The sequence below is a fragment of the Vipera ursinii genome (assembly GCF_947247035.1).
Source record: "Vipera ursinii genome assembly, chromosome: Z".
Lineage (NCBI taxonomy): Eukaryota > Metazoa > Chordata > Lepidosauria > Squamata > Viperidae > Vipera > Vipera ursinii.
Window position 1 is genome coordinate 28469511 of NC_139517.1, and position 16819 is coordinate 28486329.

General features: G+C 39.8%; 1 protein-coding gene across 1 annotated transcript; it reads right to left on the reverse strand.

The window, feature by feature from the left end:
- Positions 1-2825: 2825 nt before the first annotated feature.
- RRAS (RAS related) lies at positions 2826-14159 on the reverse strand. Its single transcript, XM_083376098.1, has 6 exons — positions 13946-14159; positions 12634-12721; positions 10653-10755; positions 8991-9099; positions 5885-6003; positions 2826-4155 (listed from the first exon to the last, which is right to left on the reverse strand). The coding sequence occupies exons 1-6, from the start codon at positions 14045-14047 to the stop codon at positions 4068-4070; spliced, it is 609 nt and encodes a 202-aa protein (XP_083232224.1). The 5' UTR covers positions 14048-14159; the 3' UTR covers positions 2826-4067.
- Between the last annotated feature and the right edge of the window lie 2660 nt (positions 14160-16819).

Sequence of the window (16819 nt, forward strand, 5' to 3'; positions counted from 1 at the left end):
CGAAGGAAGATCAGGATGCTACTCAAGTTAAAAATTACAGACCGATTTCGCTTTTAAATACAGATTATAAGATATTTGCTAAGGTTTTGGCTAATAGACTGATGAGGGTTCTGCAACAGGTGATTCATGGGGATCAAACGGGGTTTATTAGTGGTAGGCAAATGAAAAATAATGTTAGACATATAGTTGATGTGTTAGAGTTTTTGGAAAGACACAACCAGATCTCTGCAGCGCTAATCTTTTTAGATGCTGAAAAGGCTTTTGATCAATTGAATTGGCAATTTCTGTTGAGAATGTTAGATAAAATGGATTTTGGGGAAAATTTCTTACAGCCGATTAGGGCATTATATCAAAAGCAAACTGCCCGAATCATAGTTAACAATAGCTTGACGGCAGTATGTAATATTGAGAAGGGTACAAGGCAAGGATGTCCGTTATCGCCCTTGCTATTTGTATTAACTTTAGAGATATTATTGAACAAGATTCGGAATTCGGAAAAAATTAAGGGGATACAAGTTGGAGATCAAGACTATAGATTGAGAGCATTTGCAGATGATCTGGTTGTTACAGTGACCCAGCCAGAGAATTCTGTTGTGGACCTGATAGAGATAATAACACAATATGGGAAGGTTTCTGGATTTAAAGTAAATATACAGAAAACTAAAATTTTGGCTAGAAACATGACAGTTTCACAGAAGGCCTTCTTGGAAGGATTAACTGGATTTGAGATTGTTAAAAGGGTTAAATATTTGGGGGTAATTTTGTCGCCCTCGAATACAAAGCTATATAAAAATAATTACGAAAAATTGTGGGGGAAAATTCAAAAAGAATTGGAGAGTTGGCAAAAATTGCAATTGACTTTGTTGGGACGGATTGCAGCAGTGAAAATGAATGTCCTGCCCAAATTTTTATTTTTATTTCAAATGATACCGATTCTTAAGAAAGATTCTAATTTGGAGGAATGGCAGCGTGGTATCAATAAATTTGTGTGGGCAGGGAAAAAGCCACGAGTTAAACTTAAGATTATGCAGGATATTCGTGAGAGAGGTGGCCTTAAATTGCCTAATTTTAAATTATATTATGAAGCTGCTGCATTAGTAGGAATAAGTGATTGGATTAATTTGACGCAATCGAGGTTATTAAATCTTGAGGGCCATGATTTGTTGTTTGGCTGGCATGCATATTTGTTGTATGATAAGAAGGTAGGTACCGTGTTTAGGACGCATATTCTAAGACAGGCATTGCTGAGAGTTTGGAAGAAGTATAGACATAAGCTAAGTTGTAAGATACCATTGTGGGCAATTCCAAAACACGCAATAGAAAATATACATGCTGGTTTCAAACACGATGAGACTACCTACAAGGAAATTTTAAGTTTAGAAAGGAATGTTTGGTGTTTGAAATCATATAGCTTCTTGCGAGAAGAGAAGGTTGTACAAACATGGTTTCAATATACTCAGCTACGGGCCAGGTGGAAAGAAGACCAGAAAATTGGATTTGCAACGATTGATGAAAATTTGATAAAGCAAATTAGAAATCAGGGACCTGCACACATTAAACGGATATATCTTGCATTGATTGAGATTGATTCAGAAACAGAGCTTGTTAAGGACTGTATGATAAAATGGGCCCAAAATATCCAGGAAGTTATTACAATGGACATGTGGGAGAAGATTTGGGTGAGGAATGTGAAATTTACTCAAGCTCAAAATCTAAGAGAGAATTTTTATAAGATGTTTTATAGATGGCATTTAGATCCTAAAAAACTTGCAAGTATGTACCCGAATTATCAGCCTAAGTGTTGGAGGTGCGGGGCTGAAGATGCAACATATTTTCACATATGGTGGACATGTAAAAAGGTTAAGGCCTTTTGGATTAAAATTTGGTGGAATATACAGAAGATTTTTAAAAGGAGGATAAAGTTTTGTCCGCAATTTTTTTTGTTGGGAATAATTGTTGATGCTACAGTGGTGGACTCTAAGTTGATGCTGAATTTAATTACGGCAGCAAGACTTTTGATAGGACAATATTGGAAGAAAGAGGAGCTGCCGACCATAGAAGAATGGACTTTAAAGGTTTCCGACCTGGCAGAGATGGCGAAGATATCGGCTTATCTGAAAGATCACTTGCAAGAACGTTATATTATGGAATGGAGAAAGTGGATTGAGTTTATCCAGAATAAGTATAGGGTTAAGAAGTTTTATCTAGCATTTGAATAAGTCTTCTTTCGTGTTTTTTCTTTTCTTTTCCAATTTTCTTTTTTATATATATTTAATAATGTTAAGTTTTGTTTGTTCTTATACAAGTTAGAGGGTGATGGATTTTAGAATTTATGGTTGTTAGTATATGGTTGCTTATGATTGCTTTTATATATATATACCTTGTATTTAGCTCTGGGAAGTCCGGGGGGGGGAGGAGGGTGGGGGGGAGGTACGGGGAGGGAAGAGGGAGGGGGGAAGGGGGGAGGTAAGGGAGGGAAGAGGGAGGGGGGAGCTGGGGAGGGGAGGGTCGGGGGGGATGGGGGTTTTTAATGGAAAATTGTATTGTAAAACTTTTCAATAAAAAGAATGAATTTAACAAAAGCTGGCCACGTCCTCAACAGAGCAGTTTTTGAACTGAGCATTTTACAAAACAGTCTGGCAGTGAAACTTGATTCTAGCATGCATTTAAGGTTTTGAACCTTCACCTTCTTAAAACGTAAGCTAGGGTGGCAGAATGTTTGAGAACCTACTATAGTAAAATAGCTCTGCAGGAAGCATCAGCATTTATTGATCTGATGGAAACAGCCAGTTCTTGTTTAGCAACTACTGCAGTTAATGACTGCTTACGAATATGGCAAATAGCAGTAGTCAATAATAATAATAAAAAAACATTTTCTGAACAATGTGCGCACGTATAACCAAATTTCTGCACTGACAACAATGCACACTGGAGAGTAATGCTTGCAGTGCTATACGAGACAACATTTTTCTGAATGAGATGGCAGCAACCAGTGATCTTTGCGGCATTTCTCTATGTCACATGGTTCATTTAGTCATCATTTTGCTCAGTGACCATCTCACTGCAACAAACTGGTTGCTAAACAATGCTTTATTTTGTAATTTGACCATACCCTCTCATAGTGACTGCTTTGTGACTAGGTGACTCGTACAATATGGCAACAATCTTCTCTTAAAATATCAAGAGTTGGCTAGCTTCCCCCTGTTCCCCCCAATATTGCAAATCTCCTTATTGTAAAGCATTGTTTTTCAAACTTGGCAACTTGAAGGCTTCGGCTGCTGGCTGGGGACTTCTTGCTGATTAATTCCAGGAGTTGAGATCCACACATTCTGGAAATTGAAGTCTAAACATCTTAAAGTTAAGTTTGAAAAACGCTGCTATAAAGTGTGCTTCTTTTTAGCCCTGCTCTAGGAACAAAAAAGTCAATATTGGCAACTTGCAGGACAGTGTAATTGTGTCTGCAACTGCTTCCCTGGCCGTTTGGCCCATGTGTGCCTTACATCTGTAAGCTGTATTAAAAAAAAATAGAAAAATTATAGTACCTTTTAAAATGTATTCGTACCATATCTTTGAACATGTAGATATCTATGTATGTGCAAAAAGCTTACCCTTAGCTGCAGTGAAATAAATGACCCTTTGCAGTTGATCCCTATTCATTAACTTATTCTATCAGTGAACTGCCAGTGAAATTTACAACCCTGTGCCCCTTTTATCTAAATGAATAAATTTTCTGCCCCTTGGCAAAAAGGGGCACCTTTAATGTGATTTCCATGGAAGAACAAAGGAGGGCAAATTAGCAAACAAAACTGAATGCATATCCCGTAGATTCAGGATACGTTGGAGGAGAAGAACTTGTCTAGTCCCTGCTTTGTTCTCAGTTTACAATCTCCTGTGCAACAAGAGAAAAATGGTAATATTTTGGTATAACTAAAAAATACACAGTGCCAGCCCTGATTGTAGTCAGAGAGATGGAAGAAGGAAAATCCTGCTCTGTCTTCTTGGTTGGAAGGAATCTGAGCAACTACTCTTCCTCTTCCAGGCTGTGTGGCTTGATGTGGGGTGGCAGTTTACAGAATGGAACAAGGACAGCTTCTGTGTTCCTTCTTTTTGGGGTGAAAGGCTGGGGCAGGGGGAGACTCCGATTCATGAAACCTCCTGCCATAGAAAGGGGGGAAAAATATGGAGTGAGCAAAGGAAGCAAGACATTAAACAGTGCATGCTGTATCATATTACTTTGTGGAAATGTTCTTACATAAGATAAGCACCACTTAAAAAAAACATTATTTATATCCCTGGAGGAAGCCAACTACTCAGGCGATCATATAGTCGGAAACAGTGTACTAATGTTTTGGGTGTCCAACAGATGACGACTATTCCTTTGGACTACACTGGGTGAGGTTCCAGGAAAGTGCTGGCTGGAATACAACCAAGATCACTCTCACCCCACTCACTACGCTGAATGGCCCTTTATTACAGGCCAGAGGGAAAGTTCAAATCTTCAGCTTGTGAGCTAGAGTTCATCTCCAGAAATGGTAGGTGTGACTCCTCAATAATTCATGCTGAATGACACAATTCTAAACACAGGTAGGCCTTGATTTACAACTGCAATTCAGTGTGTAATCAAGGTCATAAGTCATGCTGGTCATCACATGACCAACTCAAGTTTATGACTTTTTTTGCAATAGTCGTTAAGCAAATTACCATGGTTATTAAACAAGTCTATCATTAACAACGCAATGGTTATTAAGTGAATTCATAATTCACAATGAGTGTCTTTTGCTGGGAACTGTAAATGCCAGTTGCTAGCAAAAAATGGAACTAATAGCCACATGACCATGAGACACTGCAAATGGCCATAAATGCACACCAGCTGCCAAGCTCTTAAAATACAATCACATGAATCCAGGTGAAGGTGGCTTCAAATCTGAATATAAGTACCTTTTTTTTGGTCTGCTGTAACTCTAAACAACCACTAACTGACCAGTCATACATCGAGAAGGACCTGTAGTAAGACCCTACATGCTTTCAGGTTTCATTGCAGAAATCTCTATTGTTCACCCTCGTCAATGCAACCTTTAGTCTTTTGACCTTCAAACTCCATCTCCCTCCTTGTTTTGGAATCTTTACTGAGTAGCCATATCCACTTCCTAGGCCCAAAGTGGGATTTTGGACATAGTTGCCTGCTACAGCTGAAATGAGGCCACAGTCAGAAATACAAATTTTCAGACAGAAAGCTGCATCACGCAAGAAGGTTGATGGATCTGAATCTATAAAAATATATTGAATAGCTAATATTGGAAATCGTACATGCATCAGGTCACTTAACAGCGAGATTAATTTCATGTGGTCTTCAACCCGACATTTCAAAAGCCCTTATAAGCAAGCAAGCATCAAGCAAACAAACCAGGTTTCTGTTCCAATCAATCTCTTTCTGGCTGCTAAGTGGACAGTGAGAGACACGGAAAGAGTAAGAGAAGAGAATATTTTTAAAAAGGGAAAACTCTTTTTCTCTGTTAACCCCATTTCCCTAAGAGTTTAAGCTTCATCTCAGCTTCCCCAGGTTTGAAGAGGAGATTGAAAACCCATCTGTTTCACTCAGTTTCTAACTGATAAATTGATTTTGTTTTAGAAGTATCCCTTGTAATTTTGACTTGATTTTAACTGCATTGACTTTTTAAAAAATTAATTACTGTCAACTAACTTGAAAACAGTGTGAACAAAAAGTCAGAATTTGAACTTCCTAAAGAAAGAAAGTAACCAGCAAATATTTAATCAGAAAAAGCCTTTCTGAGGGATGCTGTCCTAGAAAAAGAGTTTTCTTCACTTTGGGGGAGTTCCAGTTCTTTCACAGCATTGGCTTCAACCTCAACTGCCTCCCTCTTACCTGATGGCTCGGACTAACTCGTGGAAAGACTCATCCACATTGAATCGGACCTTTGCAGAGGCTTCCATGTAGGGGATTCGGTTCTCCCGAGCAAAGTAAAGGGCCTCCTCTTCAGTTACCTGCCAATAAGGATAAATAAGACCTTAATACAGAAGTACATGAGAAACAGCAGTACGAGGAAGAAAAAATGATGATATCTATAGTATGAATTTTTAAGTCAACCTCAGAGTTTATTCACAGTCAAAATAGGTGTAACCATCATCAACTGCATGGCTCTAGTCCCTTATTTCTTTAGCTAACGCCAAATGTAAAGATGAGAAACAAAAGAAGAAATGGGTGTGGGGAGAGATAGAGGGATCCATTATGTCTTTTTGTCACCCTATTTTTCTAAATGCTTCTTTCCCTAAATCAAGATGGTTTTTCTCATTCTCTTGTACTTTTGGTATCCATTGTAGATAAATATATGACTTGAGAAGTGGAGGATTTGATAATGGCAGGAGGCTCCATAATCAGGATGTCAACAGGCTGACCAGGTCCAAGTACCAGGTTCTCTTAGGCAATTTCAGAGTATAAGCTCCACTCTTGCAGGCTTCAGAATCCTGGAGACTAGTGGACACTATATAGAGTAATATGTTTTTGGGACAAGACACTGACAACATTTGATACTTCTGTTCCTTGGGTTCAGAATCATGAAAAGAATTGTGAGGAGGTCCACTGCTGCCCTCTTGAAGACCAAAGAATATGCATGAATAATCTGGGTTTGAAACGACATTCACTAAAGTCAAGATCTTCATGGCTGAGCCAATATGTTGCCATCTTCTGAACCATAGCGATGATACATTTTCCTTTCCTTGATTATGTATAGAATTTTGTTTCCTTCATCAACTATCTTAATCCACTTCCTCCCTCTTTCCTGATATAAGCTTTGGTAGTCCTGCTATATTACACTATCCCATTTGTAACTCAGGAGTTCTCCTAGATTCATGACTCCTGCTTAAAGAGCAGGTAGCAGGTGTGACTTGGAAAAAGTTTTGCATTGTTCCAGTTTGTGTACCAGCTATGACCCTTCCTGGATCATGACTCCGTAGTTACTTAAGCCCTAGTCATCTCTCAACTGGACTACCGCAAAGTGCTTTACAATGGAGCTACCCCTGGAATCCATTTGGAAGTTTAATCTTTTTCAAATGTGGCAGCGAGGGACATCTTTGAGACCCCAAGAATGGCTCATATTAAGTCCTGCTAAGAGAAGCCCATCCCACTTGTGCCAGCAGACAGGGCCTATTGCGGACCCTGTTGGTCAAAGAACTCCAACTATTGGAATCGAGAAGAAGAACCTTCTCTGGCATTGCATCCCCCCTCCCTTTGGAGTGTCCTTCCCCCCAAGGTGAAATCTGCCTCCTTCTTCCTATTATTCCATAAGAGCCTGACGACTTGGCCCTGCTGGTTGGCCTGGGGCCCCAATGGGGGGAGAGGGCTACTAGATTGACAGCAAACCTCACTTCCTCCTTTGGTCCCTGCTTTCCCACCTGACCATCCTTTCTTCTCACTATATCTTCATTGTTTTCTTTTTTATTGCTTATGCTATTGTTCCATCACTTTACTACCGTTTTACCCTTCTTTTCACTTTTCTGTTTTTTTTTTATTGTAAGCTACCTAGAGTAGCCCCATGGCGAGACAGGCAGCAAATAAATTTAACAAATAATATTAGGAGGATATGCTGCCTTTTGGAAAAGGCTGGAATCCAGGCTAGTCATATTGCTTGTCATAACAAGAAACATATGCCAGCCTTGAATTTCTTCCCTTTAGGCTACTTTAGAGTATGCCCCTCATTTCTTCAGGCTGGTGTATATGATGAGTTTGATTAAATGAGAGATCCATCTCTCTCTCTCTCTCTCCATACTTTTAAATAAAGCTTTCAGGAATCACCACTTGAGGGAGCTCCTCACATTTTCTTTCTTTTTTAACATATTTATTTTCTTTTATCAATAAAAATAAAATACAAAAGAACATGCAACACTAACAATGTACAAAAAAGAAAAAGAAAAAAAATGGCAAATGTCAAATAGATCTAACATTTAACATTAAAAATCCATCCTGGCTTGATGCTGAAAAACAAACCTAGCATATTCTCCTCCCCTTATGTAACAGATTTACAAATAGTTGTAAGAAAAATGCAGTATTAAATAACAACTATCTCAGATGTGGAAATCCGTCTGTCTAATAATCAAATCGACCCAACATCTGATCACAATATATGTAAAAGGGGGAAAAAAAACAGTCAACAACTTAGTTCAAACGTTACATTAAACTAAACCTCCTCGGTTTTTCTAGAAGGGCCAGGATTTTGGAGATTGAGCTATTGTGTTCCTGGAAGGGAAGAGACACATCTATTGATAGAGTCTGAAGTGAAATCGTGCCCCGAGTATTAATATTATCCAGGCAATCCTCTGGCCTGGAGGTTGATAAGAATCATAAGGCTTGGGTGCCTGGTTTGAACATCTGATACAACTAGTGCCTGGATAGTCTCCTGTCTCTCCTTTGGAAGGAAAATAAGGTCTCTTTGGTGCCAATATACTTTGGTAAAGCAAGAAAGTTACTCTTGTTTTCATTGATTAGGAAGCCCAGATCCAGGTCCTGACAGTAATCCCTGCTTAATCAGGGAGAATCAGATGAGAGTATGTGTGTATTTTATTGCAATATGCAATGGGCTAGGGCAGTCAAAACTACGAAAATTGATGACAGGCTCAATGGCCTTAAATTGATACTGGATGCCATGGTATTCGCAGGAACTTCTTTGTGTAGGAAATAAATTGGAATGTGTAAGTAACCCTACTGTAAATTCATGACCAACTAGATAATTAAAGCCTACAACTATCCAACGAGTGGTTCTCTTCCCTGAAGTACAGGATGAGGAAAATTGAGTAATATGCCTTACGAAGTTGAGAATCAATGGCCAGGTGAGATCAACTAGATTGCCTATACTGTATTGCTTATAAAGTGATGGATTTGCTAGATAGACCAAACCCATTAGGTTACATTTACAATTAAAGTCCTAATTTACCACCAAATCATAATATGTGGAGATTAGTGAACACCCACTACTCACCTGTCGATAAAGGTCCAGATCAGTCTTATTGCCAACAAGGACCATAGGGAACTCATCACGGTCTTTCACTCGAAGTATCTGAGTGTGGAATTTGTGGATTTCATTGAAACTATGACAAATAAATGGGAGTAAGACAAAGAAGGATTTCTGTTAATGTGTTTTTCTCAGATATACTATTATTATTTTCTGAATGAAGAATTCCTCTCTTTGCTTCTAAAAGAAGAAGAAAAAAATCACTACACCAATATCAAGACCACCATAAGTTTCTCCTACATTTCAGAAGACTCTCTGGGAAAAATTCTAACAAATACCATGTGCTTTCCTCATAAAAGATTTGTTTGAGCATCCTGCTCATTTTAAAATTTATATATTATTCATGTAGTGATTTAGCAACAATGGCTTTCTAAACCTTTGTCTATTTTAACTATGTAAGAGGCATGAATATACTGAACTCACACAATATCTTAAACCAGGGCTTTTCCACCAGTGGTATGGGTACCACCTGTGGTACATTGGCACCTGGCAGATGGTACGTGACCATCCTAGAAAAGTGGTAGCGGGGGAGGGGAATGAGCTGAACCAGTGGCAGCACTGCACAAGCCTGAGCGAGAGATGGCTGGAGCTGCAGGGCTGTCAGGGCTCAGTGGAAGCGCCAGGATCAGCGCCAGGCTCCAGCTGAGCCCAGAAGAAACGGCGATCAGCTGGAATGTTGCAGCATCTCCAGGGTCTTGTGATTTACATTCAGAGGTTTGGCAACTGATTCATATTTATGAAGGTCACAGTGTCCCAGGGTCATGTGAAGTGACCAAAACCTTCTACAACCTCCCAGCAGACGGGAGGAATAAAAACTAAACATCCCCCACTCCACCACCGCTGCCAATCCTCAACAGAAATGCTCACAACAATGAAAACCTCGGACAGGAGGAAGAGCACCACTGGGCGGGCAGGCAGGTGTCTTGCTCAGCTGTGGCTTGGGAGGCATTTTTTCAGTGCCACTGTAACTTCAGTCACTAAGCAAACTGTTGTAAGTCGAGGACTACCTGTACTTCATCACTTTTTTCCTTTTTTTTTTTTTGGTCATCAAGTTTTTGACACCTTGCTAGGCGACTGGTGGTACTCAGATGTTGCCATATCCTAAAAGTGGTACAATGGGTGAAAAGGTTGAAAAGCCCTGTCTTAAACCAAAGAAATCACATTCTGGCTTAGCATAATGCACTGGCCAGTCACTTTAAAGCTTGTTGGGTCTACAGTAGCACTAATTTTTTTGTAATTGCTTTAATGGCAGCTTCAGGAAGTATAAACATGACTAATTGTAATTTAAACTACCAAAGATATTTTTCCCCAAATAACCGCAGCACCGGCAATTTTTAAGCACCTAACACAGGAAGGCAAAGCCAGGAAACACTATTGAAGCTTGTACATCTCAGCCTGCCTTTCTCTAGCCCATTAGGCTGAACAATCTGCACACCATAAGCTACACATGAACAATCTTTTTTTTTGCACTTTTGGCAAAAACACTGAGCAAACAAGAAAGAGAGAAAATGAGAAAGTCATAACCTCAAATATATTTGATTAAAACCCCACCCACCAATGGCACACACACCTTAGCCCTAATGAAGAAAAGATTTTCATTCCATGTAAATGCTTCCGCTTTGATCTCACCTGCCCCGGTCATTGACAGCATAAACAAGGAGGAAACCTTCTCCTGTACGCATGTATTGTTCGCGCATAGCTCCAAACTCTTCTTGACCAGCAGTGTCCAGAACTGATAGGTGAAAATTGAGAAGGAAAGAAAATAGATGAGATCCCAATCAATCTAAGTATGAAACAGGTAGAAAAAGAGATGAGGGAGTTTAGTGTGGTATGGAACCAGGTGCCCTCCAGCTGACCTGAACTACAAACTCCACAAGACTCAGACAAGGCAGCCAAGAGAACAATACATTTAAAATGTGCACAGAACTACCAGTTTGCCTGTTCCCATCTTAGTCACAATGACACGGTCAGTTTCAGATGTGATGGCATCCTTCAGTACTAAAAAGCTTTCGGACACAATCACTTCCTTTGGTAGCATTTCATGAGTCTCCACTTCACAGGAATGGACCAACATTCTTCTGATATTTTGGGGAATGTTGGTACATACAGTGGACCACAGTACATTAAAAGAATAACTCTCTGATTTTCTTTACAGGTGCTTGTCACTTGTAAGGAAAATATTTTGTTGGGAGGTGCTCAAGTCAAGTTTTAGTCACAGATTCAACTGAAGTTCAGGTAGCTAAAAAGTGCTCTGTTCCCCCAATTGTCAACATACAGTTTTTGTTGTAGGTTTTAAACAAAGAAAGGTTTTTTAAAAAATAAAAATAAAAAATAAAAATAAAATATAAGCAGGCTACAGCCACTGTGTCCTCCAGACATCAACCCTCATCACCAACTCAAGTACAGACCCTTCATTGCCACACTGTTTTCATATTTATTTTATGGGCTCCTACAACCAACAAGTCCCCCCCCCCGATAATAAATCCACATAGATTAACTTTGCTTCCAATTGGATGGCAAATTCAAGAATAATTTGTTGTAAGTTTGTAGCAGTAAAAATTCTGCAAACAGATTTGATTTTAATAACAGGCTCAGTTTCAGAGCATCTGGTTCCAGATACCCATTTGTCTACTTCAGTCTTCTCCAAACTGATACCCCTCAAATGTCTTGGACAAATAGCCAATCAATATGGCCAACGAACCATTGCTGGCTGGGAATAGCAGAGATTATAGCCCAGCAAATCTAGAAGGCACAGATTGAAAAACACTGATATGCAATAGATTCATTATCTCTCAGTTTATTTGCTGGAGTCCATTCTATTAGCTTCCCTTTCCCTCACTCCTGCCTTATTTTCGTCTATGGCCAGGAAAGATCAAAATTTGAGAGTTGCAGTCATGAAGGAACCCACATTTAGATGTTATTATTGTATGTTTCATGCTTATGTACTAAGGATAACATGCAGGGCTTTTTTTCTCATAGAACGCTCAGAACGGAGTTCCGGCACCTTTTTTGGATGGAACCTTGTAGGGTAGGCAAAGCAGGTTGTATGACATGTGTGAGTTCTGGCACCTTTTTCTTTTACAAAAAAAGCACTGATAACATGTAATATGTAATAACATGTAATAACATGTAAAGACCCCTCTGACCCCAATTTCTCCATTAACCCCTGCATACAAGATAGTCCTTGACTTATAACAATTCATTTAGTGACCATTCTAAGTGACAATAGCATTGAAAAAGTGATTTATGACCATTTTTACATTTATGAATGTCATAGCATCCTCATGGTCACATGATCAAAATTCAGATATTTTGCAACTGGTTCATATTTATGACAGTCAATCACCTTTTGTGACCTTTTCACAAGCAAAATCAGTGGGGAAATTAGATTCATTTAACCCTGTTACTAATTTAACAACTAGTGATTCACTTAACATCTGTGGAAAGAAAGGTTGGAATCTGGGGCAAAATTCACTTAACAAATTTTCACTTGGCAAGATAAATGTTGGGCTCAATTGTGTCATAACGTGAGGACTACGCACACTATGTACATTCATTCATGCAGAGCACACACAAGATCTCTCTAGAATGAGAGTCCACTGATACTTACTGTCCAGCCGGGTTGAGGTGCCATCAATATTGCAGATTTTTGTGTAGGAGTCCTCAATTGTGGGGTCATAGTCAGAAACGAAGTAAGACTGAAACAAAGCAGAGGGGTTTCAAGGATGACAGAAATAACTGGAAATCCATTTTCAAATTTCAAGTCTCTGGCACAAGCTTTCACTCAACCATCTGCTATCAAATCAACTCCACGCATGCTATTGAGGAATTCTGGGAATTCATGTCCACTCGTCTAAAAGTTGCCATTATTGAAAAGCACTGCTTCAGATGGAGGGCCAGTCTGGGGTAATGGTCAGTGTGCTGGTCTGGAAATCAGGATCCTGTGAGGCATGAAAGCCAGCTGGGTGACTTTGGGATAGTTGCTCTCTTTCAGCCCAACCTACCTCATGGGGTTGTTGTTGTGGGGAAAATAGGAGGCAGGAATATTATCATAATGATGGTGATAACAAAGGTTGATCACTGGCTACCATGTAACAGACAAATATGTCCTCTGAGTTCAAAGGACGGTTTTCTTTTCTCAGAAGCATTATGGAGGCAGTTTGCCATTACCACCTTCTAAAATGTTCCATTTCTCCGTCCAATTTATAATCCTGGGATAGTCTCTTGCCCAAGGTCTACCCAGATCTGATCCCAATTAGCTATTCAAGTTCATCTAAGTTTTTATTAATTGTTAAAACATAGGCATAGGGACCTAAAGTGTCAGAAAACTATAATGAAACGAAAATACTGCCTTCAACCATCTTATGTACTTTCCAGATACACATAATTTGCTTCTCTGCAATGCTGAATGTTGGACCGCAAGCACCACAGAGCTGATTCAGACTCCTTTTACATCCCTTGCTTTTCATTATTGTAACCTTTCTTTTTCCAAATGCAGCTGCCGCCTTTTGAAGGTGAGAAGAATGAGCAAAATGGAGATGAGCTGGATGAGAAATTGCATCACTCTCACAATACCTCAAAATGATGGAATTGTAGCTGCAGGCATCTGAAGGGCACCAGACTAGAGGCAGTCAACTTTTAAAAAGTATATGCTGGTGTCATGTTTTCCTGAGGTATTTATTCCTAAGTAGGCATAGCTGGCAGCCAAAGTTGCTCAGAAAAGATCATAAACCAAAGCATATTTAAGTTGGAAAAGTTCCAGCCATTTCAATAGAACTTATAAACACATTTACAAGCAATGGACAAAGTCCTGAGGTAACTTTCATTTTTCCACTCAGCACGAAAACCTACCTATCAACTTTGTTTAGCCCTGAGCCATTCGCTTTACCCTACCCAACCCTAACCCTTCGGCGCCTTATTACCTGGATGAATTGAATGGTTAGGGCGCTCTTGCCCACGCCGCCTCCACCGACCACCACCAGCTTGTACTTCTCCAGTGGCGCCGCACCTTCGCTGGGATTCATCCTGCTTAGCAAAAGTTGTTCGCTTCCTTATAGGGAGGGAATCGGACCAAAGCACTCAAAAGCCTCCCCGTTCAGTCGCAGCAGTCATCCTCCGAATCCCCCAAAATATGGCTGAGAGATCCAGGGTGGGCCCTCTAAGGAGCGAAGCTCGGCGATTGCTGGCTGTCCGCTTCCCTATTTGGCCAGCGGGAGCCGCTACGGGGAGGTCCCACGTGCTCCTTCCCCGCCCTGAGGTGGACCATTCGGGAACAGGGAGGGTGGGGGGGCGTTGAGTTCAACGCTCACCCAGGACGCTGCCCAAGATGCTGTCTCTCTCTGATGAACGCGAAGCTCCAATCGTTTAGTAGGAGGTATGGAGGAGGCTAAGTTGGAGAAGTTTATGCCTGAGGTGATGAAATCAGAATGGACGTGGTTATACAGCTCAACACTTTCATCTTGAAGTTTTGGCATTCCGATTCTTAGCAAAACGCGAGGTCTTCGTAAGAGCTTCTGAACTAGGGAGCTGCCCATCGTAAACCAGATGCAGAGGCGCCCACGTGGCGTCTCTACGGCGATTTTACACGACACATCCGGAAAGAACCCTTGTTTCACTCAAATTAACCCAAGTTGCTGGATCCTCATGACAAATTGTGTTACAAATTAGCCACAGCAAAGGCAAAAGCTAAGGCAAAAAAGTAGCTAACCAAGTTGAATTGAACGCAAATTCTGACTTTCTAGACACAGGCACGTTCACTTTAGCTGGCGGAATCTCCCAAGTTCTTTACTGTTGTTCGGACTCGTTCTGGAAGGCATTCAGAGTGAAGGGGTGGATAAGCGGTGAAATCTAGGACCCAACTCTTGACTCAACCAGGGCGGAGAGGAGTATGACTTCACCACTACATTCCTTTCATGAATTGTGTGGAGGAAGTTGAGGCACCAGCCAGTACCTTGGATTGTGAAGGAGCACCTTGACCTGTACAAAGTTGGGGAACTTAGATTAGTGGTGATTTATTGCATCTGTTTCTGCAATAGTACAAAGGCCCACACAATAATTTATTAGCAAGTTGCCAAAAGAGGCCATTTGCTCCCTATGCGGAACCTAAGATCCAAGAGAAGAAAACTCTATTTAAGTTATGTAACACTGAAGCAGTTAATACTAAATAATACCTTAGCCTATTATATTTTTTCACTATATTTAACAGAAATGTAAATGACAAAGTAGAGTCAGTGACAATGACATACATTGCTGCTCATCCACACTAGTTTTCTCAATCTGGTTCTGTCCAGTTAATTTTAGAATACAATACTCTTCATCTCCAGTCATTACCTTTAAAGGAAAAAAAAGGGTTATTCTTTTATAAATGGTACCAAATGTAACATCAAATGTAACACCAATGAATTGTATCAAATGTAACACTAAGATCTATTTCCTGCTTAGACAGAGAATTCACACAGTAATCAACAAAGCTCCTTTGAAATGTTAAAGAGGGTACTCACCTCAAGAGGGTGAGTAAAACAAGATAGTGTAGTGCTGGATGTAAGGAAGTTGTTACAATGAGTCTTTTGGAAGTAAAGGTTCAAAGAAGATCTTTTTGACTTCAAAGACTGTCTTAAGTTTCTTAAGGGGGGGCATGTATCGAGAAAGTATAAATACTTGCTTTGAAACTTGCTCAGCGCGCTCTTGGAACCCAATCCAACTTGGGAAGGGTCTAAGAGGCCACGTTTGCAAACGTCTTTTCTTTTTTTTATATTAATTTACTTTATTATTTTCAATTTCTTTTCAATAAATCTTTGTTTTTGTTAACCAGACTTGTCTTTGAGTTGTGAGTATAAAATTTTGGGTTTTTAAATCTCACACCTTCATCACTTTGTTACAAGTGAGATTCCACACATCTGGATGGCATCTGGTTGGAAAGGGCTGTTCCAGGAATCCTGATATCACCAGAAATTCTTCAGATAATCATTAAACTTCAATTCAGCCAATCAAAAGTAGAACATTATTTAAAACACCAGGAATCTATTCATTCATTCCTTCAGAATCAAGAAAACCCCAGTCTTACATGGACTGTGTAACCCAATCCATTTTTGGTGATATTTCTATTCAGTGTAGCCCTGTCCAAATCATTAAGCATGAAATCTTCAATGGAGGACCTAAGTGAGGAACTAAGGCCACATTTACCATATTTTCTTATTTATAGGCATAGGATCAGACATGATCAACACACAAATAAACAAAGAATGAAGAGAGTAATAGTAAGTGTGCAGATGACGGAAAGTTCGAGTCATGTATCTTCCAGTCATCTATCTTATCTTGCTTAACAGCCTTGCACATACTTCTACTTGGAATGTACATTGCAGCATTTTGCAGGAAGATCTTGGGATTAATTTATAAAACATGTAGCCTCCTGTTGTTAAATGCAATTCCCAGAGCCTCCAATCAGCACAAGTGAAGGAGAGGAATATTGGTAATGGTATTCAGTTACATTTGGTGGGTTACAGGTCATCTTAGCAAGATGCCTTAATAGGATGATACAAGTGGTTATCCTTTATTATCTCCCACAAGGAACATCCTTTCAGAAATGAGTTAAAACAAGCAACGTCATGAAAGCAATTGTGGAACATCCCACAATCTAGTCATTGGCATCTTAACATGGCCAGTATAGAAACTGCAGGAAATAATTGCACTATTTTTAAGTGGAGGCTCAGAAATCAAGTTGCATGGTTTAAATTGAAAGCAAAAAAAACTACTGGACCTCAAGAGAATGGAAGACTGTTGGCTGGAACATCCTTTTG